Source organism: Cladophialophora yegresii (assembly GCF_000585515.1).
Source record: "Cladophialophora yegresii CBS 114405 chromosome Unknown aczIN-supercont1.4, whole genome shotgun sequence".
Lineage (NCBI taxonomy): Eukaryota > Fungi > Ascomycota > Eurotiomycetes > Chaetothyriales > Herpotrichiellaceae > Cladophialophora > Cladophialophora yegresii.
Window position 1 is genome coordinate 2589944 of NW_006913048.1, and position 25043 is coordinate 2614986.

General features: G+C 54.7%; 7 protein-coding genes across 7 annotated transcripts; 4 read left to right on the top strand and 3 right to left on the bottom strand.

The window, feature by feature from the left end:
* Nucleotides 1-35: 35 nt before the first annotated feature.
* Nucleotides 36-789, bottom strand: A1O7_06277 (uncharacterized protein; the record flags this gene model as incomplete). Its single annotated transcript, XM_007760280.1, has 2 exons — nucleotides 36-670; nucleotides 723-789. 2 exons carry the CDS (start codon nucleotides 787-789, stop codon nucleotides 36-38), a joined length of 702 nt encoding a protein of 233 aa, XP_007758470.1.
* A 253-nt stretch (nucleotides 790-1042) lies between these two features.
* A1O7_06278 (uncharacterized protein) lies at nucleotides 1043-3184 on the bottom strand (the record flags this gene model as incomplete). Its single annotated transcript, XM_007760281.1, has 1 exon — nucleotides 1043-3184. The coding sequence occupies one exon, from the start codon at nucleotides 3182-3184 to the stop codon at nucleotides 1043-1045; it is 2142 nt and encodes a 713-aa protein (XP_007758471.1).
* Nucleotides 3185-4158: 974 nt separating this feature from the next.
* Nucleotides 4159-6360, top strand: A1O7_06279 (uncharacterized protein; the record flags this gene model as incomplete). The annotated part of the gene is made up of 1 exon (XM_007760282.1): nucleotides 4159-6360. One exon carries the CDS (start codon nucleotides 4159-4161, stop codon nucleotides 6358-6360), a length of 2202 nt encoding a protein of 733 aa, XP_007758472.1.
* A 993-nt stretch (nucleotides 6361-7353) lies between these two features.
* On the top strand, nucleotides 7354-9760 carry A1O7_06280 (uncharacterized protein; the record flags this gene model as incomplete). Its single annotated transcript, XM_007760283.1, has 2 exons — nucleotides 7354-7557; nucleotides 7607-9760. The coding sequence occupies 2 exons, from the start codon at nucleotides 7354-7356 to the stop codon at nucleotides 9758-9760; spliced, it is 2358 nt and encodes a 785-aa protein (XP_007758473.1).
* Nucleotides 9761-10637: 877 nt separating this feature from the next.
* On the top strand, nucleotides 10638-13844 carry A1O7_06281 (uncharacterized protein; the record flags this gene model as incomplete). The annotated part of the gene is made up of 1 exon (XM_007760284.1): nucleotides 10638-13844. One exon carries the CDS (start codon nucleotides 10638-10640, stop codon nucleotides 13842-13844), a length of 3207 nt encoding a protein of 1068 aa, XP_007758474.1.
* A 3632-nt stretch (nucleotides 13845-17476) lies between these two features.
* Nucleotides 17477-19689, top strand: A1O7_06282 (uncharacterized protein; the record flags this gene model as incomplete). Its single annotated transcript, XM_007760285.1, has 5 exons — nucleotides 17477-17754; nucleotides 17814-18012; nucleotides 18067-18268; nucleotides 18334-18702; nucleotides 18755-19689. 5 exons carry the CDS (start codon nucleotides 17477-17479, stop codon nucleotides 19687-19689), a joined length of 1983 nt encoding a protein of 660 aa, XP_007758475.1.
* A 2011-nt stretch (nucleotides 19690-21700) lies between these two features.
* On the bottom strand, nucleotides 21701-24601 carry A1O7_06283 (uncharacterized protein; the record flags this gene model as incomplete). Its single annotated transcript, XM_007760286.1, has 1 exon — nucleotides 21701-24601. The coding sequence occupies one exon, from the start codon at nucleotides 24599-24601 to the stop codon at nucleotides 21701-21703; it is 2901 nt and encodes a 966-aa protein (XP_007758476.1).
* Nucleotides 24602-25043: the final 442 nt, after the last annotated feature.

Sequence of the window (25043 nt, forward strand, 5' to 3'; positions counted from 1 at the left end):
GAGTGCTCCCTGACACTCGTACCCTCACCTCGCACCTAACCGTCGACTTTGAGCTTTCCCACCGCCGCAACGGCGTCTTCGCCGTCAAGATCCTCCTCGTCACCCTTACCCACCAATCCCCTCTCCCAGAGCTGCTTCCCCGTCAGCCTCTTCTCCTCGGGTTTTCCACCCCTCTTTTTCTTCTCCTCGGCCTCTTCCTCCTCCCTCGCCTTGCGTTCCTTCTCTTCCATCTCCCGCCGGAACCTTTCCCTCCACTCCAGGAACCGCTCCCTATTGACCAGTGTGCCGTGGAACTTGCGATTCTCTTCCTCCTCCTTCTCGCGGACCAGGATCTCCCGCGCCTCGTCGGCCTGCCGTATCCGGTCGGAAATCAACACCTCCGCCGCTTCCTTCAGCGTCGTGACCAACGTGAACACCATGGCCATGCCCAGGTTATCTTCTATCGTCGGCTGGAGCGTGTCGAGGAGCTGCGCCTTGTCCTCGCCGAGGTCCAACTGGGGGTGTTTCGGCGCGTTGGGCGGGGCGCTGATGTCCAAGTGCGGCCCGACGTCAGGGTAGGCGTCCGGGTATGCGACATTGAGCCAGAGGACCGGGGGTTCGGCGTCCTCGTCGTGTCCATCGCCGGGGATGTCGAGCGTGATGGTTATCCGGTACGCATTGTCCGAGGTGTCTGGCGGGATGGTTTAGCGTCAGATATTTCGTTTTCAAGGACGGGTCACAACCTGTGATTTCATCGGGGAAGATCGAATCGAGGACCTCGCGCTCCTCTTTCTGCTCTTCAATGCCCATCTTCAAGTACCTCGAAAACAATGCGGCGACCACGCGCAGCAAACGATACAAGCACGCAAGCCAACGCTGTTGCGGGGAGCGTCCAGTGCGGCGGATGAATTGTGGTGGATGTGCCGAACATGAGCCGGAGCAACTCCCAGAACTGCGCATAGAACGGGACGTCGAGATACAGTACAAAAGGTCAACACACTGGATTGTAGACGTTCAATAGTGTGATCATTGAGCGATCGGTACATGTTTGCGGGCTTGTCAACTACAGCTTGTAGGCACCGCCGCCTACCGCGCCAGTACTGGCGGCTCCCTTGCCTTTCTTCCCATTCAAGTCCTGCAGCTCGCCCTTCTTGCCCACGACCTTGACATTGCCCTTGCGCAGCTCAGACAGGATGTCCGACTTCTCTTGCTCCTTGGTCTTGCCCTTCACGTTCTTCGATGCTCCATTACCAGCACTTTGAGCCGGGCCCGTCCCTGAGGCACCGCCTTGGGCTTTCTTCATACGCTCTTTCTCTCTCCTTCTCCGCCGCAGTTTGTCTTCTCGCGTCATCTCTTCCTTGCTCATACTTGCACCGCTTTTGCGGACAACCACGTTATCATTTCTCTTCTCCTCGCCCGGCCGATACACTTCTTGTGGTGCAAGCATGCTTTCTTCAGCATTGATGCCAGCCCCGACCGGCCGAGCATCCTCCATGCTAATGGTGGGTTTGTCTTCCACCGCCTTGATCTCGGCTTCCGCCCGCTTGGGCTTGAAATGCAGATTACTGAGGAGGTCTAGTTGACCTGATACATCTTTCCACAACCTTGAAATTTCTTCGTGCTGCTTCTTGGTCGCGGCTGATCGTTTGTCGACATAGCCAGGATCAGTCGCTTTCAAATGTTCCTGCTCGTAGATGCCCGCAAGACTGGTCTGAGGCTTCGTATCATCTAGGTCTATGCGGCCTCGGCGAGCATCACTGGCGCCGCTAGCCGCGTCTGGGAGACGGCGCATGACTTCGTCAAACTCACGGGCCAGGATCCGTCTCTTGATCAACTGCTCAATCTCTTCGGAGACCTCGGCGGTGATCACGGGTACAGGTTTACCGACTCGTTCGAACTCCATATCCTCCTCAATCAATGAGTTCAGAGGTCGATCAGCCGCACGTGCCTCGCCTGAAAGTGTCCAGTCTCTCTTTGCCACGCTGGCAGCCTCGAGACGGCGAATCTCGGCGGCAATCGCTGCGCGCTGCTTCTCGTGTGTAGACATGTTCCTACCCGATGACCTCGTATCGTCCACGTCAGACCCAGACTCAAGACCTGAGTCTTCCTCATCTGACTCGAGCAGGTCACGTCGGACATCAGCCATTGCTCGTTGAAGATCGTTTTCAATGTCATCATTCGCCCCCTGCTGTTGAGGTTTGGGTTGTGTTTTCGGCAGCGCCCTCATTCGCTTGGTCTTTGACTGTTTCTTTGGTGGAGGAGCAAAGAAGTCGGCGTATCGGATTTCGTTTGTGTTATCAAGGCCCGGCAAACCGTCCTCCAAGGCGCCGTCTTCTTGGTCCAACATGTCTTCGTCGGTGTCGTCCGCATTTAGGTCTGCATCGCCAAAGGTCGGCCCGTCTCCCTCGTCCGACGATTCATCGCCAGCGTCCGCCTCCTTGTTCTTCTCATCAGTGTTGGCCTTCGTCGTGTGGAAAGGCATGGTTAAGGGGTCTGCATCCCAGTCGATATCGTCCTCGTCGCTTGGGTTGTCGTCCTCGCCACGTGCATCTTGCTGCTCAAGAAACTGTGTTTGTTTGTTGAACTCGTCGATGGAGAAGAAGCCATCGTTAAGATGGTTGGGGTCTTCGACGTATGTCTCGGGGTCCTGGTCAACCGGCTCGGATGCGTCAGAATCATCGTCCTCGATGTCTTCCATACCGTCGAGATATGTGTCGTCCAAGGGACCGTCGTCCTCGTCCACAGCGTCATCACCCAGAACGTCGTTTTCTAACTCACTGTCCTCTGTATCATCAATTTCTTCCTCTGAAGGGCTTGCGGAATCGTCCTTCTGGTCGTTCGGGGCAACCTGCGCTTCTCCATTCGTTTGGTGTCGAGCTCTGTGGATACCAACATCCCTCTCAATCTCTGCGCATGTAGCATCTAGGATCCTTCTCGCCTGCTCCCACACTTGTTTGACCCCGAGCCCGTTTGTGTAGACCTGGCGTAGTTGCAGAACTTCCTCCTCCTGCTCAAAACCGCCTCTCTTCCTCTTCTTCCTGTTTTCATCCCGCCGCGAACTCTGAGCAGTGGCGACATTGGTGGCCAGCGGATCGAGGATCGATTTAAGGTAGGACAGACTGTCGAGATGGAGGGAAGATGGCGGCTGTAGAAAGGTCTGGGGTGATGTCGATAGTGCGGTCAAAAAACCACTTGATTCTGCCATCACTACACCTGTATTCGGGTTCATTTAGTGCATGTGGCATCAACAGCGCCCGCAGTTGTTACGCTGTCGGTGGGAGCAATAATCTCGGCGTCGCAACACCACAGCATTGCATATTTTTTTTTTCCGCGGCGTCGTTACAGGAAAACGACACAACCTGCAGCTAGGGTTTAGCGTGCCGGTTGCGCATACGAGGGGCGCGCCCGAGGGTGGCTCGGTGGCCACCAAGCCGCAGATTCCCCGCTCCGGACACTCGCACAGCACTAACCAGACCCTCACTAGGGAAGAACCAGTGGCGTATGAGTAGGGGAGGACTTTGCGAGAAATTCGAAAAAGCATGTCTTTGACGGGCTGTCACTGGTCGATGTGCAAGTGACTTCGCCTTACGAGCAAAACACGATCCTTGCCTGCATTGGTGTTGGTGGACAGCTGCAACTAATCTCGAGAGTTTGTCCTTGGGCCACCGTGCCTAGCCGGGCTTTGGCCGTTCCCTCGACAACTTTAACCGTGGGACGCTCAAGAGCCAGGCATCGCACCTGTTTGGCGGAGGATACCGAGACAGGAACAGCACAAAATCTGGGATAGACCTTGCCAGTCCTGTCATCCATCAGCTACGTCTAGCAGCCACCTCGAGCCTATTTACCTTGCAAGACTGCGATTGAACTCTAGCGTTCCATCGGACGAGTAACATTGCCTACACAGTCCTCGCATGGATTGAGGTGAGGGGCGCCGGGTGGGCGGGTGGAGTCCTCGACTAACCGACTAGTCCCGAGCTGAGCGCCATTGAGCTTGAGCAAACTCGTGCTAGAGAAAAAGTTATAAGCGGACTTGCGCTTCACGGGCTCCTCTGCGTCAACATACTAGATAACATCTTCCAACCCCGGGCGCGCCCGCGACAACCCTACTTCTGTCAGACTCCTGCAGCCACCTGCAGCTGTCAACCAAGAATTGCATTTTAGAAGGCCGAGAACGCCAGAATGAAGTTTGGTGAAGCCTTTGCGCAGAGGTCTGTGCCAGAATGGGCGGCGTTCAATCTCAATTACAATGGGATCAAGGATGTCATCAAACGGCACACCTCCAACAGCTTAAATCATGGCGGCCCTGTCAACATTCCACAGCAAGGCAAGGCCCGGTGGGAAGACTCGGACCAAGCTCTTTTCCAGACGTTGAGGGATCAGTATGACAACATCAGTCTCTTCTTGCGAATGAAGCAGGGAGAAATCGACAGGCGGCTCAATGTCCTCAAGAGACAGATCATCTCGCTCCGAACATATGCCGACGAGAGAGCTCTTGATCGAGACATCGCGGCATCAATGCAAGGCCGCAAATATCGGAGACTGTCCAAGGAGGTTGAAGAGCTCGGGGACCTAATCCAAAAGGTTGCTCGGTTTGCGTCTGCCCAGAAAATCGCCTTCCGGAAGCTGCTTAAGAAATATACCAAATGGACTGGGTCTACCTCATTGCAAACCCGGACGGATGTCGAATTGTTCTCGTCAAACCAACTCAGGACCGATTACTCCGACTATCTACAAGAATTGGCCAAACTCCGAACTATCCTCGTCGAAGAGCTCTCCGTTCCTATGCTTAGGAGGCAGCAGGTTGAACGCCCGACCAGACAGCAGCCGCAGGGTGGAACTTCCACAACGAGCACCCGATCGTTAATCGCCCAGATCAACTCCTCTATCGAAGCAGCCCCTTCAGCTTTTGATGCTGCTATTATGACGGTGCCATATGGGGAGGCCGCTGGCAGTGCTATGTACTGGATCCACCCAGATAATCTCGACGAAGCACGCGCCCTGCTACACAGGAATATGAAGAGGGCCGATCCAACCTCTACCTTGCCATCACGAACGACTTCACAAGAATCCCTTGTATCAACGAACGGCCTGCCTGCTCCACTCCCGAACCATTCCAGTACTCATATGATCTTCTTCGACAATGCACAGAGATTTGTAGCGGACACAAGCACCGCAAGGCCCTCAAGAATAGCTTTGAGCGCTCACTGGACCTGCAACAAGCACGCAGCGGTGACACTTGCTGGACTCTCACCGAGCTCATCCGGTGAACAGACCATCCTAGTTGAACTCGGAGATCTCCCTATTGCCTTGGATCGGGGATCAGGCCTCAAGAATGACTCCAAAGCTATAGCCGTTGTTCACCAGTATCTGACCGAGCACAGAGATGTCAAGCCGCTGGCTCAAGTCCAAGCTGATCGTACCCGCTACCTTGGAATGACTAACACCGCCGACGTCGCAAACTGGGCGACTCTCGACCATTCAATCACGGTTGGTGCTGTAGATACCCAACAGCTTGGCAGACTACAACAGTCTTGTCAAAGGAGCGAACCCTTCCCGTACGCCGTCTTGCATATCCGTTGGGAGTTCGCTCGAATGCCTGCTGTTGTCCGTGCCTTTGACGAGTCGCACTTGGCATACAGAGTCCACGAATTCACGATCGAAGACATGGCCATTCGCCAAATCCAGAAAGAGCTTCCTCGTCCGTCATGGCAACACCTTCTCCACCACGATATCACGAAACTACCTCTGCCGCATGCACCCAGCTTTAATCGACTCAAGACCACTACGCGAATGAGAATGGTTACAAGCGACTTGAGTGGGACGTCCTCAGGCCCGTCCTCGAGCGAGGGCCAGACAGACAGTGTCTTTTCTAGCGGCACCCACGGGAATTCTTCCGTAACTTCTGAGGAAACTCGGGGCCTTGCACTCAGTTCCCCGGTGGAGTCGCGGTCGAAACTAGATCAGAAGCCACGAAAGAAGAGGGCACGCATTGTGGTTCCAGAGCCAGAACCAAGGTTCAGATACTGGAACGAGTTTGACGACGGCGATTCAGACGTCAACCCAGGCGAAGGCGAATCGTATGCCATCTATGTCGATCCAAACGAGCCTACTTTCCCAGGGCTTTTCGAAGCATGGAAATTCATCAAGTCTTCATGGCCGTTGAGATTGATCATTGCCGACAAAGCATCCTCGAATGAACGGACACCCTTATTGTATGACGAAGATACCGCTTCCATTGCGTCGTCAGACTCTGACTCCTTTGTCGAGGCGCAACAACAACAGCTGCGCCGGGGCTTGGTTTGGGGTCTGGTTGGCGGAGTGGCCATTAGCTTTTTCATCGGTGTCGCAGTTTTGGCCTTCTGCATTTTCAGCTTGACATAAAGCTGCATACATCCGGATCCAATGGGGTGGCTGTGTATAATAAAGACTTACACGACGTGTACAACTAGGATGCCCCTGGCGAACAGCGCCCTCTAGAGTAGAATCAAGATTGCGCTCAATGAGCCCGATTCCCCATGCCAGTTTCCCATGGGAATCGCCGATCATCTTCTGGCCGGGACGACGGAACCCGCTGACAGACCGGCACACGACTGCAGCTCCGGTCCAACGAGAAGACCTAATTATCGCACCAGGAAACAGGTTCTTTCGAGCTGCATAGTAGCAGGTTCGTTCCTGCTTCGCGAAGTGCAGATCCACCCGGTTTTTGATGCCAGCCACCAGCTGCGGACCTCTCTATCTTCGGTTGCCCAGGCCCCCAAGAGTACGAGGAACACCGGCGATGATATTGGTGTAGGAGGAGACAATACGAGTGCTTTGTGGGAGTCGACGTTCGTGGTGAAGCTCTGAGTATCAAATGATGTCGATAATCTGCACACAAGTCTTCACGTTGACACTGAACTCCACCGAGCTCTTCACGCGGAGATACTATGTCCGCCTTCGATACGAGTCGACGAGAATAGCCGAGGTCCGCCCCACCTTTTCAGCCACCAGATATCAGCCATCAGCCACTTTCTGCAGCCACAGGGCTCGCCATGACCAAGGGATCGAGGCGTCCTTATCTCCTTGAGGCAGCACGCCGGTTATCTTTGCAGCGTCGCGCTCGCACAATTATCAAGCACCTGTCTTATCAGCGCATTGTTCCACTTCTGAGTGGTAGACTCGGATCTGAAGGTCCCCGGAGATGCAGATCTCGCAGTACTCAGCATGCTAGAGTTATCGGCGTTTGTTATGACGACGCCAGTTGGGAGGGTGGATCGAGGAGCGCCCAAAGTCTTCTACGATGTGAGCTGCTAATAGTCTAGATAGATATACCGAAATGCCATTCCTTGAAGTCACAGCCTCGCTACAGCTCCGCTCTGGCTTTGGTAAACAAACATGACTCAAGATGAGGAGCGGGCAAATGAGAGCACCTATCTTCTGCCTCACGATAGGAGGATCAGCTCGTTGGCGCGTGACGCAGACGCTGCTTCGATCGTCTCTTCGCGCGTAAGCAAAGAAGAAGAAGCGCTTGCCGAAACCGCAGTAGGCGAACGTCTCCCATATAACGACTACACGACGATCGATTGGCTGCATGACTTGGTAAGATCAGTTCACTCCATCCAATACCATCGGGACTGAAGACCTGCAGGTCAAAGACTCCTTCAGATATCGTTCTGTCCATAGTGGAAACGGCATTCGACATGCGCTTGGAGCTGCGTTCGACTCCTGCCAAGGCTGGATCGCAGTCGCTCTGATCGGCACGCTGACAGCATGCGTTGCCTTTCTGGTGGATATCGCTGTAGCCACCGTTAGCGACTGGAAGACCGGGTATTGCAAAAGTAATCCACTGGCGAGCAAGGAATTCTGCTGTACGTCAGAGACACGATTGAGGGTTCTTGCAGCCACTGGGGAGACATGCGCGGATTGGCACTACTGGACCACCAACTACTGGCATGGGTTCGGCATCTACGTGGCATTCGCCCTCGTCTTCGGGATCGTTAGCGGCATGGTCACCTTGACCACCAAACGAGCTTTGCCGGCAACTGCCCCGGGTGCTGGAGACAGAGATCCAATGCAGCAGATGACCGACCGAGCCAACACCGAAACACTGAAACCCGCAGCTGCGGGCAAGTCAATCTATATGGCAGCGGGAAGTGGCATTCCTGAGATCAAGACAATTCTGTCCGGATTCGTCATTCCACATTTCCTGGATTTCAAGGTCCTGGTTGTGAAAGCCGTAGGCTCCACATTCGCCGTGTCGACAGGGATGTGCCTGGGGAAGGAAGGCCCTTTCGTCCACATATCAACCTGCGTTGCATACCTTGTTGGTGTCCAATTCCCGAAATATCGGGAGAATGGGCGAAAGCTTCGAGAAGTCCTTGCTGCTGGGTGCTCAAGCGGGCTTGCCGTCGCGTTTGGTGCACCGATTGGTGGGGTGCTCTTCGCATATGAAGAGATCTCGACCTATTTTCCCAGGAAGGTCCTCTGGCGGGCGTTCATCTGTTCTCTGTTCGCAGCGATGACACTCAAGGCACTCAATCCGACCGGCACCGGCAAGCTCGTGCTCTTCGAGACCAACTATGGCACGACCTATGAGCCTTACCACTACGTCGTGTTTGTCGTCCTGGGCGTTGCTGGTGGGATATTCGGGGGTGTATTCTGCAAAGCAAACTTTGCTTGGTCACGCAGCTTCCGAAAGTACAACATCATCAAGAATTACCCGGTCTTCGAAGTGTTTCTCGTCGTTCTGGCCACCGCACTCCTACAATATCCAAACCCTCTGACTAGGGAGCCCGGCGACGTCGTTATCAAGAACCTCTTAGTCGACTGCACGGAAAGTTCACAGGCAGCTTTTGTCTGTGTGCAGGAAGGAGATGCGTCACCCTCGCGCAGGTATTTAGGCTGGCTCGCTTACGGAACGCTTGTGAAACTCGTCCTTACCATCATAACGTTCGGGATCAAGGTGCCCTCGGGGATCATCATTCCTGCCCTTGACGGCGGAGCGTTCTTCGGAAGACTTGTCGGTCAACTGCCTTTCCTGGCACAGACCATTTCTCCTGGCATTTTCGCGATGGTCGGGGCCGGGGCTTTTCTGGCTGGAGTCAGCCGCATGACCATCAGCTTGGCTGTGATCATGTTTGAATTGACGGGTGAACTGGAATTCATCGTGCCGAACATGATTGGGATAATGGTTGCCAAATGGGTGGCTGATGCCTTGGAGCATGAAGGCGTCTACGATCTTGCCCAAACGGTGCTGGGCCATCCATTCCTTGACCTTGACCAAAGCATGAGGCTGGTCCAGAAGGATGCTTACCTCGTCGAGGAACTGATCCCTCCGGCACAGACAATGCGTGAGATTACTGTCGATGTCCCTGCAAGTGGCGTTGTCCCTCGAGTGCTGCTGACGGAGAAGCTGCGCCAACTGCGCCGGCGGGGTCTTATGGATGCTGGTTTGGTTCTCGTCCAGAAGACTATGTTGCAAGGCTACCTGGCGGAAGGAGAACTAGAGTTTGGGCTTGAAAGTTTGGGGCGGAGTTTTCCCGAAGGCTGTGTGGTACGTCTCCTCCCCGCCACAGCAGGGGTCGGCCTGTCAACGGAATACGAAGGGGAACTCGATCTGTCCCACTTCATTGACCGCACGCCATTGACCATATGTGCGAAAGCGCCCATGGAGTACGCTGTCGAGATGTTTGGCAAGCTCGGATTGAGGCATCTATGTGTGACAGAGGAAGGCAGCGGAAGACTTCTGGGTGTGATCATCAAGAAAAGACTGGTGGTTTGGCTCGAGAGTCTGAAGCATTGAGCACCACAGGTACGTCCACGCTCACAAGGTACTCGAACATGGCTAGCTTAGTCCCTGAGCAGAGTGACTTCAGTGACCTGGAGGACCTCGGCGAGCACCCCAGCACCACAGCATCAGAGTAACAATCGTAGAGCAGAAGCAAGTCGCCGTCCACTACACTTACAGTATTAGTAGGGCTGGCGCTCGGCGAACACGTCCAATGGCATATGCAGGCTCGCTGCACGGTGCTGATCTTCAACCTCTTTTTCTTCTTGCATGCATGCTTGATTCTGGCGATTCTAGCCGCAGTCTGGCGTCACCCGTTGCTTCAATACTTCGTCCAATGCGTCGTCAGTAGTGGACACGAGGCACGATCATGATTTTCCCAGGCTTCTTGACCTTACCGTGTAGGCGACTGCACTTTTTGGAGATGAGCCCGCAAGCGACCTGCTTTGGCACTTGACGTCCGGCGTCACTTGCTTCGCTTTGCCTTCACCTTCGCTTTTGCCTTCCCGCTCCTGGCTATCGCGGCCTGCCCCGCTTCAGGCACACTGTCTGCCTCCACCGTGCGCTGCATAAACAAACACGAAAAATTTCTGCACCTCGCAAGGCATCAAGTAGACAGGGCAAAGGATAGCTGGACTAACCCGGGGCGCTCTAAGGTGCGAGTCCACAACGGCCCGTATACGAGTTCCCGACTCTTGTCTGCTGCGACACCGGATCTTGCTCACTTCGCCTGCCTCTCACCCTCGCTCCTCATTTCCTGCCTCTCTCGCGTCACACGGGTTCGTTCGACAGGCTGGCCCCGCCTCGGTGCATCCACTGGGAAGAGCCGGGAACAGTGGAGTTTACACGGGATGCATTGCGGGACAAGATGATATCTTTTTGAGCTGCCAAAATGTCGACAACCTTATCCTCAGGCAAGCAACACGCTCGCCATAGTTCGAGCTATGCAAAGAGCCGACCTGCTCCGATGCCGGGCTCGCCCATGAGGAGGTCTCACAGTGACCAAGTGGTGGAAGAGAGCAGTGCTCTGCCCATAACTGAGAACCCTCAAGCTGCTAGTCGTCCTCGAGCAAGCTCTGCTTCCAGCCAACCTACAGCAAAGACCCCTGCGCGATCTTTCTATGTCCGCTCCTTCCATGGCCAGCTAGACCCGGCTCACTATTCCTCCTCTGCCGGCCTGAGAGACCAGACGGCCGAGTTGGCCGCGTTCGCTCTCTCCGACAACGCCTCATTTCTGGGGAGCTCTCCACCGAGTTCAACAGCATCCTCTGACGATGGCTACCCGGATGTCATTGAGGAGGTCTCGGAGCCCGTGACCCCAGAGGGCTCAGAGGAAGATCACCCGGGTGACCCGGCTGTCTCCGGCCTCACTGCTATGATACAAGACTCATCCGGCAAACAAGAGGAGGAGCATACGTCCAAGACCGATACTAGTCCTAGGAAGAAACTGAACGATCCAACCTCATCGAACATGTTGGAATCTACACACGCAGACGAGCGTACAGCCTTGCTCACCGAACGAAAGGCAGACACTATCCAGTATGGGCGCGTTACGGACATTGAACGCCAGAACGATACAGACAGGCAGGGTGTGGGTGTCCGCCAGAAGCTCAGAACTTCTGTCGACAAGTTGCACTCGTGCGGCTACGTCCTCTCTCACCCTAAGACCTGGAGCGCGCGTACGATCTACCGCGAAGCCGTTGTGCACCCGGTCAGTCTACTCCCAGCTGTCTTTCTGGGTTTGCTCCTGAACATCCTTGATGCCTTGTCCTACGGCATGATTTTATTCCCCTTGGGTAACGACCTATTCGATGGGCTCGGTTCCGATGGCATTGCCATGTTCTATGTCAGCACCATCGTGGCTCAGGTGGTCTACTCATCCGGGGGTTCGGTCTTCCGAGGAGGCATCGGGTCTGAAATGATTGAGGTTGTCCCGTTTTTCCACAAGATGGCTTTCACGATCCTTCACAAAGTGGGGGAGGAGAATTCCAAGTCTGTACTGGCTACTACGATACTATCCTTCGCGATTAGTGCCATTCTGACTGGGGTGGTCTTCTTCCTCATGGGGGCTTGCAAGCTGGGTTTGTTGGTCAGCTTCTTCCCCCGACATATTCTGATCGGCTGCATTGGCGGTGTTGGCTGGTTTCTTGTCGCTACAGGCGTGGAGGTCGCTGCTCGGCTACCCGGCAATCTGGAGTATAACCTCGCGACTCTCAAGCAACTAGTCCGAGACGACACCATTGCTCTCTGGACGATTCCCTTGGCCCTCGCGGTCTCCCTACACATTGTGCAACGCTTTGTGAAGTCAAATATGTTGGTTGGTGGCTATTTTGTGGCGGTTGCTGCCGTCTTTTACTTTTTCAAATTCGCCTTGGGTATCTCGATGGAGACGATGCATTCCGGAGGTTGGGTTTTTGATCCTCCACCCTCCGGTCATCCATGGTATCACTTCTACACGCTTTACGATTTCAAGGTGGTGCATTGGGGGGCCCTTGCAGATACGATCCCTACCATGTTTGCCCTGACATTCTTCGGCATCTTACATGTGCCGATCAATGTGCCTGCTCTCGGTGTGTCCACTGGTGAGGACAACCTGAACGTCAACCGGGAGCTGGTGGCCCACGGCATCTCCAACTGCGTGAGTGGCCTATTCGGAAGTGTCCAGAATTATCTTGTGTACACGAACAGTCTTCTGTTCATGGATAGCGGTGGAAATGACCGACTTGCTGGGCTTTTGCTGGCAGGTTGCACCTTCGGTCTTCTCCTAGCCGGACCGACCATCATCGGCTACATCCCTATTATGGTGGTTGGAGCTTTGATTTTCCTCCTCGGCATCGAGCTTCTCGAGGAAGCACTTGTCGGAACGTGGGGCAAAGTGCACAAGCTCGAGTATGCCACCATTGTCATCATTGTGGTCACGATGGGAGCATGGGATTTCGTGGTAGGCATCTTTGTGGGCATCGTGCTTGCTGCCCTCAGCTTCGTCCTCGAAACGTCCCGACGCTCAGCGATCAGAGCCACATACTCGGGCGATATCGCCAAGTCCCTGGTCAGGCGACCACCGGTACAGCTGAAGTTTTTGAGGGAAACCGGACAACAAATCTTCCTGATCAAGCTATCTGGCTTTTTGTTCTTTGGCACGATTGTGGGTGTCGAAAACCGAATTCGAGCACTTCTCGCCGAGGATGCCTTCCGAACCAGGCCTCTCAGATTTCTCGTGTTGGATATGGCTCAAATCAATGGCATTGACTATTCGGCCGCTGAGGCGTTCACCAGGATTGACCGCCTCCTAAAAACGCGTGGAGTGGAGCTTGTTATCTGCAGTCTGGACGTCGACGGCGAGGTTGGACAAGCTCTCCGTGGCGTTGGCCTGTTTGCGGAGGATGCCAATGTCGAGATATTTCCCGACCTCAATGTTGCTCTGGAACACTGCGAGAACAAGCTGTTGACCGCCCTGTATCGCCAACAAGAGCACCGACGGACGAAGCGGATAGCGTCACACCTCGATGTGCCACGAGGTCGACCTCAAGAGCTGTCCTCATCATACAAGGCAGAGTTCATGGGCAGCTCCCCAAGGCGGAACCATCTTCATCAGGTCGCGCAAAGCACCCTCGATGAAGACCGATCTAGCATGGCCAAGTGGCAGACATTTAAGCAACCGCTGCCCTTGATGTTGCAGATCTTTGCCGAGGTCTCGGACAAGAACGAGGATTTCTGGTACCGTGCGGCGAAATATTTCGAAAGGATAGTTTACCCCAAGGGCTGCGTCTTGTTCACCGTCGGGGATCAACCGAATGGGTTTTTCCTGCTCGAAGAAGGCCTTTTACGCTGCGACTACGACTGGCCGCAGGGCAGATACACTGAATTGATTGTGGCAGGACGCCCCTGCGGTGAGCTCCCATTTTTCTCGCAGACTCCGCGCACTGCGACGATGGTTGCCGAGAAAGATAGCATCACGTGGCGATTGGATACGAAGAGCTGGCACGAAATGCAGGTACACGATCCAGACGTGGCACAAGAACTGCTCGTGATCAGCCTCAGACTTACGAAAGAGCGGATGGACGCTGTCACGTCATACATTCTGACAACAGCAGGCTGAATTCCATTATTTTGAAGTTTAGCTGTTCGAAGAAAGCTTTCATGTACAGTATGATCCCTGTTGATAGTCTGGAAGAGAAAAGTTGGATTCTGATAGAACTGTTTTTGGCTACTCGGAGTCGAGCAGGGCACTGGTGGCATTACCGAACTTGGCTTAATATGAGCTCAATCACAGGTATATGATGCTGTGCCTGTGGTGAGCGGCTGGGAGGACCGTCGCAATTGTATAGTGTCGGTCGGGTCTCACGGAGGTCAATCTCCTGCGCCAGCACCTGACCAGCTGTATCGCAATGAGTTGATAGGCACCAGGTGTGGTTCATTACTGTAAGGCGCCACTGCAACCCATTGACGCTCGACGGACAGCTCTGGGCGAACAGATCGATTTTGAAAGCGTACCTAGGTAATAGTCCTCTTCAAACTGCCTCGGCGATTTGCAAGTCCTCCCAACGGGACGTCTAGAACGCAGCTGTACCACGATACTGTGTATGTACCTAGGTATCAACGGGGTCGCCGATTTTTGCCAGCTGTTCTTCCCTTTTCCGCATTCTCTGCCTACCTGATGCCCGGACGGCCTTTGTGGCCTCAGAGGTCCCGAAACCGCGCCTGGGGGCTGCGCTTTCCTTGCCAGAACAGCCGACTTTCCCGCAGGTTATTGGCTACCTAGTCGCCTGCAGTCTCGTCAAGAGCATCTCAGGCCTCTCTCCCTTGTAGGCCCAAGCTTTGCACGTCATCTCGACGACGACGATGATGATGATGTCCACGGCCACACATACCTCTCAAGTGTCAATGATGACCTGAGCTTATCGATCAGAGTATGAAGACCTCGGCTCTTTCGCTATCTAGCTGGCTGCACAGGTTTGGGCTTTTGAACTGCCTGTCGCACTTTCGATGTAGCTTTGCTGCTGTTCGCCTCGTAGACACGAGATGCCGGAGCACTTCAGTCCATTGCTGACGCGTAAACGAAGGATGACCTTCGACTGTCGCATTCTCTGCCCTGGCAACTTTGTTGGCTGAAATGTGGTGAGTTATCGCTGTCTGTCAGCTGAATTGGCAGTAGGGGGAATCGACTAAGCATGCCAGCATTCAGTGACCCTTGTTGTCTCTACCTTACTTGCTCGAACGTCAACACACTCTCTTCATCGAGCTTTTCCCCTTACGAAACCAAGTCGATGTCAGCAAAATGTTCAGACTTTTGATCTCTGAGGCCCATCGACCGCAATCGAAATGCGCAATCGGAGAAGTCAACGAGGGCATGTGAACGGCATCGAGATGTCCGACAAGAGCAAAGTGTGGGGCTTGAGAGGTTGAATTCTCAGTGCCTGACAGGCTCAGGACCCTTGCGCCCCTACTCCCCTGCCCCATGATGCTTCAGGCAAAGCGGCGTGGCGCGAAAGGTCTTGAACCTTGCATGAGCCAGCGAGCGATGGTTTCAAGCTTGGAGCAACGACGAGGCGACGTGCCAATTCTCTGCAGGGAGTTCGCAGTTTATCCAGTTGGAGATCATTAGCCCGGTCGATTGTCGGCGTATCACTGTAGTACAAATGTTTGCAGGGCTTCTTTGACTCACCGCCGGGGTTCTTCACTGTGGAAACAGATTTATTGGACGAAGCAGGGCAGAGCAAGGGAAGTCTCTCTGCTGTGTCGATCATTAACGACCTATTCGTACCGAGAGTGGGGGGTGGGCGGCGCAAGGAACTCCATTTTCTTGCCCAGGCTGTTTCAGGCTTGGGTCTGACCCTGGCAAGAGGAGGCGGAGGAGGTGAACAGAGAACAACCCGCGTCCTTTGCAAAGGTGGAGCTCGTTTCGAAATTGCATGCCAGCGGGCTTTCGTCGAGTCTCGCTGGACCTGTCGGCATGTGATTGGTGTTCTGAACGGTGTCTAGGGACGACACACTACTGTCAGGATCGACGAAGATACTGCAGGACGGTGTACTGGTAGCAACGTATAATCTCGCTATAACTTCGACCGGCAGCACATGTCCACACCTATATGGGGTCTCCCGGGTCAACGGCCAAGCTTCCGCTTCTGCAGGACGCTGGGATGCGACTTCGGTGCACGACTATAGACAGTCAGGAATCTAAACCGCAAGTCGGTGATCAGAAACCAAAATCATGTGCACGACAGTCGACAGTCGACAATCGACAAGGATAGAGAGGCAAGCTGACTGTCTACTGCGCTAGGTGACTATACTTCTGACGCGGCGATCTCGGACGCCGTGCCAGAACACCATTCTGCTATCCTGAAACTCCTTCCTTGTTTGGTGGCGCGATAGAGTGATCTCGTAATAGGCCCGGAAGACGTTATCAAAATTTATTTGACGACGGCGATTGCGTTGTCATCCACAGATGTTATATGGGCTGCATTGTACCCCGGCAGGCCACGGATGCAGCAGGCACGTCATTCCTGCAGGTGGTCACGATGGTCGCATGACCAACGACTATTCTGTGCCATATCTTCCGCTCAGACTTCCTGGAGCCGGTTCTGTGCAAGGGTTGCTGGTCCCGTCAGCGGTCTTGCGCATTTCACCGAGACGACCATGTAGGGAAGTCTGCTGGAGTGGAAGCGGTGAGGGCCAGCGAAGGGCGTTGGATCGGACGACTTGCGCTCCAAGCAGAGACGATTATCAAAGGATCTTTGCTGGATGCCATGCACGATCCAGAAACTGATCGAACGGTGGCAACATGTGCGGGCAACCTTGCAACGACGCGGAAGTCCTCGGGGTCCTTTGAAGCCCGTTCGTGGTCGCAAGGCCGTCAGAAATGGAGTAGATAGAGCATCACCTGCTGCACAACACGAACTGTCGCTGCAGAACGGACTTGGCGGCGGAGAGAGGAGTGCCCTGTCCTTGAATATAATCCCGGGGGCTCTCCTTTTGCTGCTGACGGGCAGTGATCACGCTGGGGCTTGAGGAGTTCTGGAGACGTTCAGAAAGGGGACCGGCCAGCGGTGAACCCCATCTTTATCGGAATCCAGTGAACACGACCTGCTACAGCAACTATCGACATGGTGACCGGTAGCAGAAATTCGAGGTCAGACTGCAGGGCAACCTCGTACTGTGAAATCTTTCCACAACTAGCGCAGAGGGTCCGGTGGGCAGCCCACCAGAGGGTCTAGGCTATTGGGCCTAGCGCTGGTTAAAGGGTGGAGCTGAATCGTGGTAGCGCGTTGCCTAGGAGCGCCTTCAAATTTCCTCCCCGGTAGACACCCTTCGCGAACGGGCGTGACTGGGTACGCCCAAGAGAGGCTGTTGCCAGCCCCAAACAAACCGAGCGCAACCAGGCAAGACAAAAACTCGACGCATCCCATCTCACACCACATCCGCCTCTTGCCTGCGCTTCTCTCAATCTCGCTCCCTTTGCCTTTGCAATCACCCGAGCCCTTCCTGCTGCCACTCTTAATCACTTCTTGTCCTGGAACGTGACTGCCCGCGCGAAGCGTTGTGGTCCCTCCTGCTATTGGCCCTTTGTCCCGTGCCCTCAATCAGTCAAAGCCACAAGACATATCTCTGGTCTTTGAAGTACACTTCTCACACTCCCTCTCGAATCCTTCAAGTTTCTTGCCATCTTGAACACATACCGGCTGCAGTTACCTGCATCTCATACACATCCACATCACATCATAGACCAGCACCATGTCTGTCGAAGCCCCCAAGACCAATGAGGAGACACCTTTTGTCGAGGCCCCCAAGGCTCTGCCTGCACAGCCAGAGGCCACATCTGCTCCCACAGATACAACTCTTCCCGCCCCCGCCGAGCCCGTTGAGACTGTCGAGACTACACCCGCTGTAACAGAAGAGCCAGTGGTCGCTGCTGCCGCTCACACGGAGGAGCCTAAGAAGGATGAGGCGGCTGTGGATATTGTCCCTGCATCAGAAGGCGTCCTAGGATACAAGGAACCCACTTTCTTCAAGTATGTCCGGGCATACGTGTGCGGCGCTTAGGCTGCTCTTGCTAACTTGTTGGGTGTAGGAAATTCATCTTCACAAAACACTACTTCTGGCTCCAAGAAGAGCCGTCCACGGCCGAGTCTTTGACCAACTTCTTGCGCTCCGAAAAGGCTGATACAAAGCACTCCGACGCCGCATGGGCACGTGAGACCGGAAACGGTCTGCTCTTCTACTCCAAGCGTGCCGAAGACAAAGCTACCCCTGCTGGTATCATCAATCTGGTAAGTCAAGCTAAAGGCTGACGGAGCATAAACATTACTGACAAGAAGTGTCAGACCGACGCTTCTGCGGTCACCAAGGAAGGGTTCAACCAGTTCTCATTCAAGGCTGGCGCTCACCAACACCGCTTCGAGGCGACCACCTCCAAGGAACGTGACAGCTGGGTTCTCGCTGTTGAGAAGATCATCGAAGATACCAAAGGATTGAAGGAAGAGATTAGCGGCCGCGACAGCTACAAGAAGAATCTCGAGGAATACTGTAAGCATGCGTCATTGTTGATGGCCACCAGTTCCACTCGTGATCGTCGGCTAACGCACCCCTAGCCAAACCTGCATTGGGCTCGGCTACAGCTGCCGTCAAAACTCCCCGCTCCAAATCCAAGGAACCCAAAAAGTCTGTTGACGCCGCGACCGCTGCAGAGGCGGCTGCGACTACCAGTGACACCGAGGAAGTTGCCAAGCCTAATACCACTGAGCGATCTGAGTCCCGCAAGCGTGGTAGCATCTTCGGCAGCCTTCTTGGCGGCAAGAAGGATGGTGCTGCTGCTGAGAAGAAGGAAGAGAAGGCCGAGGCCAAGAAGGAGATAAAGGAGGAGAAGAAGGCTGAAGCTGCCGAGAAGAAAGAAGAGGCCAAGGAAACCAAAGAGACCGGCAAAGCTGTGGAAGCTGCAGAGGCTGCCGCCGTCGCTGCTGGTAAGTCTTGTAATTTCTCCAGCCGGTGTGGCTCGTTGCTAACCAAAGCCAGTCCCAGCTGCAGCCACCTCCGACAAGAAGGAAGAGAAGGAAGACGCCAGCCCTGTTGAGAAGAAGGGCAAGCGTGGCTCTGTCTTCGGCTCCCTGTTCAAGAACCGTGTGACCAGCCCAACTGCCGAGAAATCCGAGAAGGAAGCTGTGGCCACCAGCGACGTTCCGCCTGTCTCGGAGACCGCTCCCAAACTTGAAGAGCCCATCGAGAACAAGCCAATTGACACTGCTGCCGTGACCGCCCCGGTCGACACAGCCGCTACACCCCTTGCCGCCGAGGAGGCTACAAAGGAGCCTACAGCGGCCGAGACAACCGCCGCCCCCAAGACTGACAAGAAGGGTGGTCTGCTGGGCTTCATCAAGAAGACCGACACTAAGCCTGCCGGCAAGAAGGATGTCAAAGAAGAGACCAAGGAAGAAAAGGCAGGCGAGGCTATTGCTCAAGATCCCGTTGCCGCCGCCAGCGCCGAGCCTGCCGAACCAGTCAGTGCTCACCACGCTGTCACCACCGAACCCTCGACCGAGACTTCCGCTCCTGCCACTGAAGAACGTCCTGTTCGTGACAACAAGCGTCGCACTTCTCTCTTCTTCAACAAGAAGCAACAGCCCGAGGCCGCAGAGGCTGGTGATACTGTCGCGGAGCCCAAGCGTGAAAAGTCTCCTCTTCCAGGAGGCAAGTTCATCGGTCAACTCGTCCGTCGCGCTAGCAAGGCGATCAAGTCTGATGGCGCCTCGAAGGAGAAGACTCCGGCCGAGACAGCTGCCCCAGCTACCGCATCCTCAACCGAAGCCCCCACCACCACATCTGAGACCCCGGCTGCTGTTCCGGACACTACCGAGCCCACCCCAGCTGCTGAACCACTCGCTGCCGAGCCTTTCCATTCGACCCCAGAACCTGTCGCCACAACCGTCCCTGAGGTCAAGGCGACAGCTTGAAGGTCCAACGAGGCCAGAGACAAGACTCCACGCACATCTCTGTCGCACCCATCTGGACTTTCTCGAGCAGCCAGCCCAGTTGAGTTCGAGAAGTGGTGGGACGAGAAGACTTACCGCACTCCTCCAGCAGTACCTCCTCGCAGCCCTTCTCGTCTCTCTGGCCTCGTGATTGCGAGGTAGCGCGATACGGTCGGATCCGGTGGGCGCCGGACTTTTTTTGGCTCTCCATCTTGATTTTGAGATACCCAGATCTCTTGCGACTCATTGACGACAAACTCGGACACCGCTCATTTTTGTGATTGTTTTTTTGTTTTGTTTCCAGGATACCCCCCGCACTTTGCTAGATCGAAACTGTGTGTTTCGCCTGCTTTTGAGTTATACAAGGATTGTGTTTTGGTTGCGCTTTCAAGTACAGATACCCCACCTCGGCAAGTCTTGTCCTTATGAGAAGAGATACCCCCGACAGCGAGTTGTTAGTGGATGGAAACGGAAATAAGAAAGCAAGCTTCGTGAGGGAATGGGGCAGGCTTATCAGCTTGTCTCCGGTCCCTCGCCTCGTGTGCTACACTGAGCAAGGGGATTTACGTGGAACACTGATCATTTGTTTCCGCTCCTGATCATCCGTTCCAGCTCTGAATCGGAATCAAGTATTGGAGCAGGAGATGAGGCAACCATTGTGAAGCAGACCCGTGGCAAGAAAAGAACCCTAGCTAGTGGACCATGCAAAGCAAAACCAGACGTTAGGATAGTAATAGCTAATAATGTGAACACTTGATTGCATGTATGACGGGAGTGTTTGTGCTATGTACAGTACGCGGCGCCCGCTTGGTCGAGATGTGATTCAACATCCGCCTTTTGCTGGCAGCCGCTGGTGAAGGTGTCGAGAGTCATGTCTGCCGGTGACTTTGCAAAGTATCAATGCACCATGGCGGCAACTACAGTATGGGACCACTCGGTGCCCGTGTATCTGCAGCAATCTACCAAAACTCTTCCGGGCCTGCTTAAGACATATGTGAAGCGCATTCCGGAATTTCAAAATACCAGGACCCCCCGTTGTCAAATAATCGACTATACAGCCCACGCACGATTGTTGCACCCGTGCTCGCCTGCTGGTGTTCGTGCCGGAGTACTGTACCACTGCACCGTTTCTCTCCATAATTAGTACCTCGTACCTAGGAGCTTACCCCCGGCAGACACGGGAGTATTCCTGATCGAGATGTGATTCGGCATCCGCCCCCCTCTGGTGGGAGCCCGCTGCTGCAGCAGGTGTTCCGTGCCCGGAGTGAGTCCGGTCCGGTTCCGGTTCTGTGGGTAAAGTAAAGTGATTAATTACGGGAGTACAGTACGTGTCGCCCCCCGTCACCAGGTACATACTGTAAGTTGCTTCGTCTCCCGCGCGCGTCCTACATACATACGAGTACATACATACTCGAGTTGCGGCTGATGATGTACCCCGTACCCCGTACTCTGTACTCTGTACTGTAAACTAATATTTTACTTTGTCACGATCAGAACCTTTTAAATCGCGCCCGAGCACACAGGGTACGTCGTACTAATTTGAAGTCCGTCTACATTGTCTAGATGAGACGAAACTTGGCGCATCACCAATGCAAGGGACGACATCTGAGGGCGGCGGCGGATGCACTGCTTCGTTGGTTGCGAGGAGGTTTGGTAATTCAACCTGTTGGGCCCTGTTTTTGAACGACGCTCTAGTTACTGTGGTCCATGGTTCAGAAACATCTCCTAATTATGTATCAGGCCGTGTTAGCTGTGTAGAGGAGCGATGAGCTACACGACCGTGATTCACTAGACGATTTCAGGGATAGACTGACGGTGATAGAATGTACATACATGCGCAATTACTGTACATCGAACAAGTATATATACACGATCATACTCCGTACGTGGCATAGTTGGGAAGAAGAAACTCGGGCTCTGCTCTGCACAGGGGGCCAAACACCAGGAAGGAGGGAACACTTTTCTCGGGTTCAAACACGCCTCGACTCGACATCTACGTCCTTCGCTTGAAACGTCGCCAAAGGCCGCTCATGCCCTTCTTCTTCCGGTTCGCTCGCGCCTCTTCCTCCGCCCGTTCCATTATGGCTTCGAGGCGAGCGATGCCGGTGGTTTTGCCTGGACCTGTAGGGCCTGTACCTGCACCTACATCGGTGTTGGCACGTACAGCGTGTGGTCGTTGTCTCCTTGGCCCAAGGCCACTGCTGCTTCGCGGCCGTTGATCCGGGTCCAGAAAACGCAGGACTATGTCTGTGGAACGATCATCTGGCGTCGATATACTCGTAGAGACAGGCTGAGGCTCGGCCTCGGGTTTTGACATCGGCTTCCGTTTCGTCTTCCTTGTTGTCTTCAGCTTCGCCCGCCATGATCGGCTCGTAGGGGAGGATAGACTTCGGTGAGGCTCGGGTCTGGTTCTGGTGGAGTGGGGGCTATCTCTGTCGAGCGGCGGGTGGCGGGATATATCTGGTGGAGGGAGCGCAGCGTCGAGGTTCGAGTCCGAGTCCGGAGCGCTGTGATATCCTTCTCTCTCTTCTTCTTCTTCGTCGTCTTCGGGCCCCTGGGGCGCCCGCTTGGCGAGATCGTCTAGGTCGTCGGCGTACGAGACGGAGAGATCCGGTTCGGACTCTATACTGTGGTCCACTGAGATGTCGTCGAATGCGATCATGAGATTGCGACGCGGTGTCGCTGGCTGGGATCTCCGATTGGCGGTCTGAGATCTTGGTGTCACGGATGTGGGTGGCGACTCAAATTCAGAAGAGAGATCGGCGTAGAGTCGCGCGGTCGGGAGTGTCCTGATGTGGCTGCTTTCATCTCCGCCGTGGATCCTGGCAGCAACAGCGCTAGCGTCACCACTTGGGTTGGCTGGGTTCGAATAACTGGCAGGCCGGGAGTGAGAGTCTCGCCACCATCTCCTGGACTTTTCTACGGGGTCTGTCTTTTGCCGCGTGTTCGACGGTCTTGGTGACTTGGGCTTTGGCGATGCGTCCACTTGCTTCTGTTTCTGCTTCTGCTTCTTCTGTTGCGGTGACCGCACAACGGAGGGCATGCCGATGTTGGAGAGAGCGATGCTGGTCTGTGTCGCACGGCTGGATTGCGAGCCTGTCAGCTTGTGCCGGGCCTTGTACGCAGCTGGTGACGGAATTGGCGTGGGGTTCTGCATTCTCATCTCCTCTTCAGACTTGAGCTTCTGAATGTATTTCTCTCGACCCAGCGGCGGAGATGTAGTCGACCCTGCGGGTGGTAGTGGTCCCGTTTCACCAGTAGCGCATGTAGCGCGTCCTACCGTTATTGTGGCATTGTGCTCGCGACTCCCGAAAGACACCATCCGTTGTCTGACTGGGGTGGACGGTTCTGGCGCTCTGTCGTTATCGCTTCGAGTCGAGTGAGGCGAACTCGAGACCGAAACGTTGGGTATCACCTCATGGCTCAGGATGTCCTTGTCAGCTGCCTGGTAAGATCGGTCCTTAAGGTAGCCATCGATGAGAGGGCCGTCCATCGGGTCGCCTAGCTCTTCGCCGTCAAGGAAGTGAGAGAAGTCAGGCTCAACAGGCGTGTCTGCTACATGAGTGTTGAGTCTGTCCTGGTTGGGTACCAATACTGCACTATTTTGCGGAGCTGCCTTGTCGTCATGTCGAACAGGATCTACACGTCCCGGCTGAACTTCAAGACAAAGCATCGGCCCTTCATTACCGTCATCGGAACGGCCAAAGTATGCTTCTTCAATAGATCCGTCCTGCTGATTCGAACTTGGCAGGGGGGTGGCGTCTTCGTCTGGGGTCGCAGGTCTAGGGACAGTATGTAGCTTGCCGTTGGTATCGAGCGGCTCTTCTTCTGTCAGATCGAGGATGGCATGCCTATGGGCACCATTCTGAGTTTCCAATGCAGAAAAGGACTTCGCTTCTACGAAGGGTTCAAGATGGTGTTCGCTCCGGACATTGCCATCATCCTCATCGTCGGACGTGTCAGTGAAGGCGACGTGGCCACGTCTGTGAGACGGAGAGGTTGGAGATGCTGAAAGGTCCGGCGGGACGCCCCCGACTCCGGGTGTAGGTGATGCAGTGCCCAGAGTGGATGCAGACGCTTGTTCTCTGCTAGGTGCCCCAAGCTCCCCCACCGCAACGAGCTCTTGTTGTTTGAGATGCGCCGGAAACCCTAAGAACTCCTGGATAGAGAGGAGTGGCTCAGCAAAATCCTCGCTCCGAGATACTGATGAGGTATGTAGAACCAAACTGCGTGGTCTAGGAGATCGAGCTTGATCGCCTTGATCACTCTCCAATTCATACTTCTGCGTGGGCAGAGACTGCACATTCTTCCGTACCAATTGCGTGAAACCCACGCCAGTACCGGCCGGCCGACCACACGTACCTGGCGAAGACTGTGGCTGCCGCATCGGACTCAAGGTCGGTGAAGCCAGGCGGAAAGGGAATGATAGACGAGCGCCCTTTGGCGCACTCGCTGCCGGCGAAGTGGGTGCACAGCCCAGAACTTTTTGGCTACGGAAGTCGTCCTCAACGTCGTCCTCATCGCTGTCGACAATGAGAGTACGGGATCGACGTCTGAGGGCGATGTCGTGAGGTCCGCCGAGCGTCTGATAGTCGTTCGCTGCTCCATTCCGAGATTGGAGACCAATCGTTTCGCTCATTGACACAGGTCTGGAACGATTTCTCCATGACTTTGACGTTCTGTTCGACGCAGGGGGTGATGGACCATGAGTGTCAATCGGTGGAGCCAAAGGGGCTCTTCCACTTGCCGCGAAACCTGGTTGATCGATTGTAGGGGTTGGCGAATCAAGTCTAAATGACCTCAGATAATCCAGTTGTTCGTCATTGGGTGAGCTGATGATACCACGACTGGAGTATGTCGCCAGTACGACGCCGTGTGAATACTTGCTCGGCATTGCTGGCACAGATTGTAGCAGAAGCCGTTGTTCTGCGATCTGAGAGAACGGTTGTGCCTGGGAACAGAGCAAGGGGGGTGTCAATAAAATGAGCTGACAGCTGGACACTTTCCATGTGGCTTGCAGCTCATGGTGGGCTGGAACCGCGGCAGGTCCCAATTTGACTTTCTCGGCTCGTCAGAGTTTTGTTCATGGTCGCGGGGAAATGAATGGTTAGTGATACGATAGGGCGGGAAAGACAGGCAGGGGCCCATTCCGAGAGCAACACGGCGAGTTTGTATCAGCGAGCTGCCGTCTTTGAAAGTCACGAAGCAATAATAAATGTAAAGATTGGAGCTCAACATAGCTTTGGGACAAAGGCCTTGAATGGCCATTGACGACCATGACATAGGGGCGATCGACCACGACCCGCCAGGGGCTGTAGCTCGTCGATAGTGTGCAG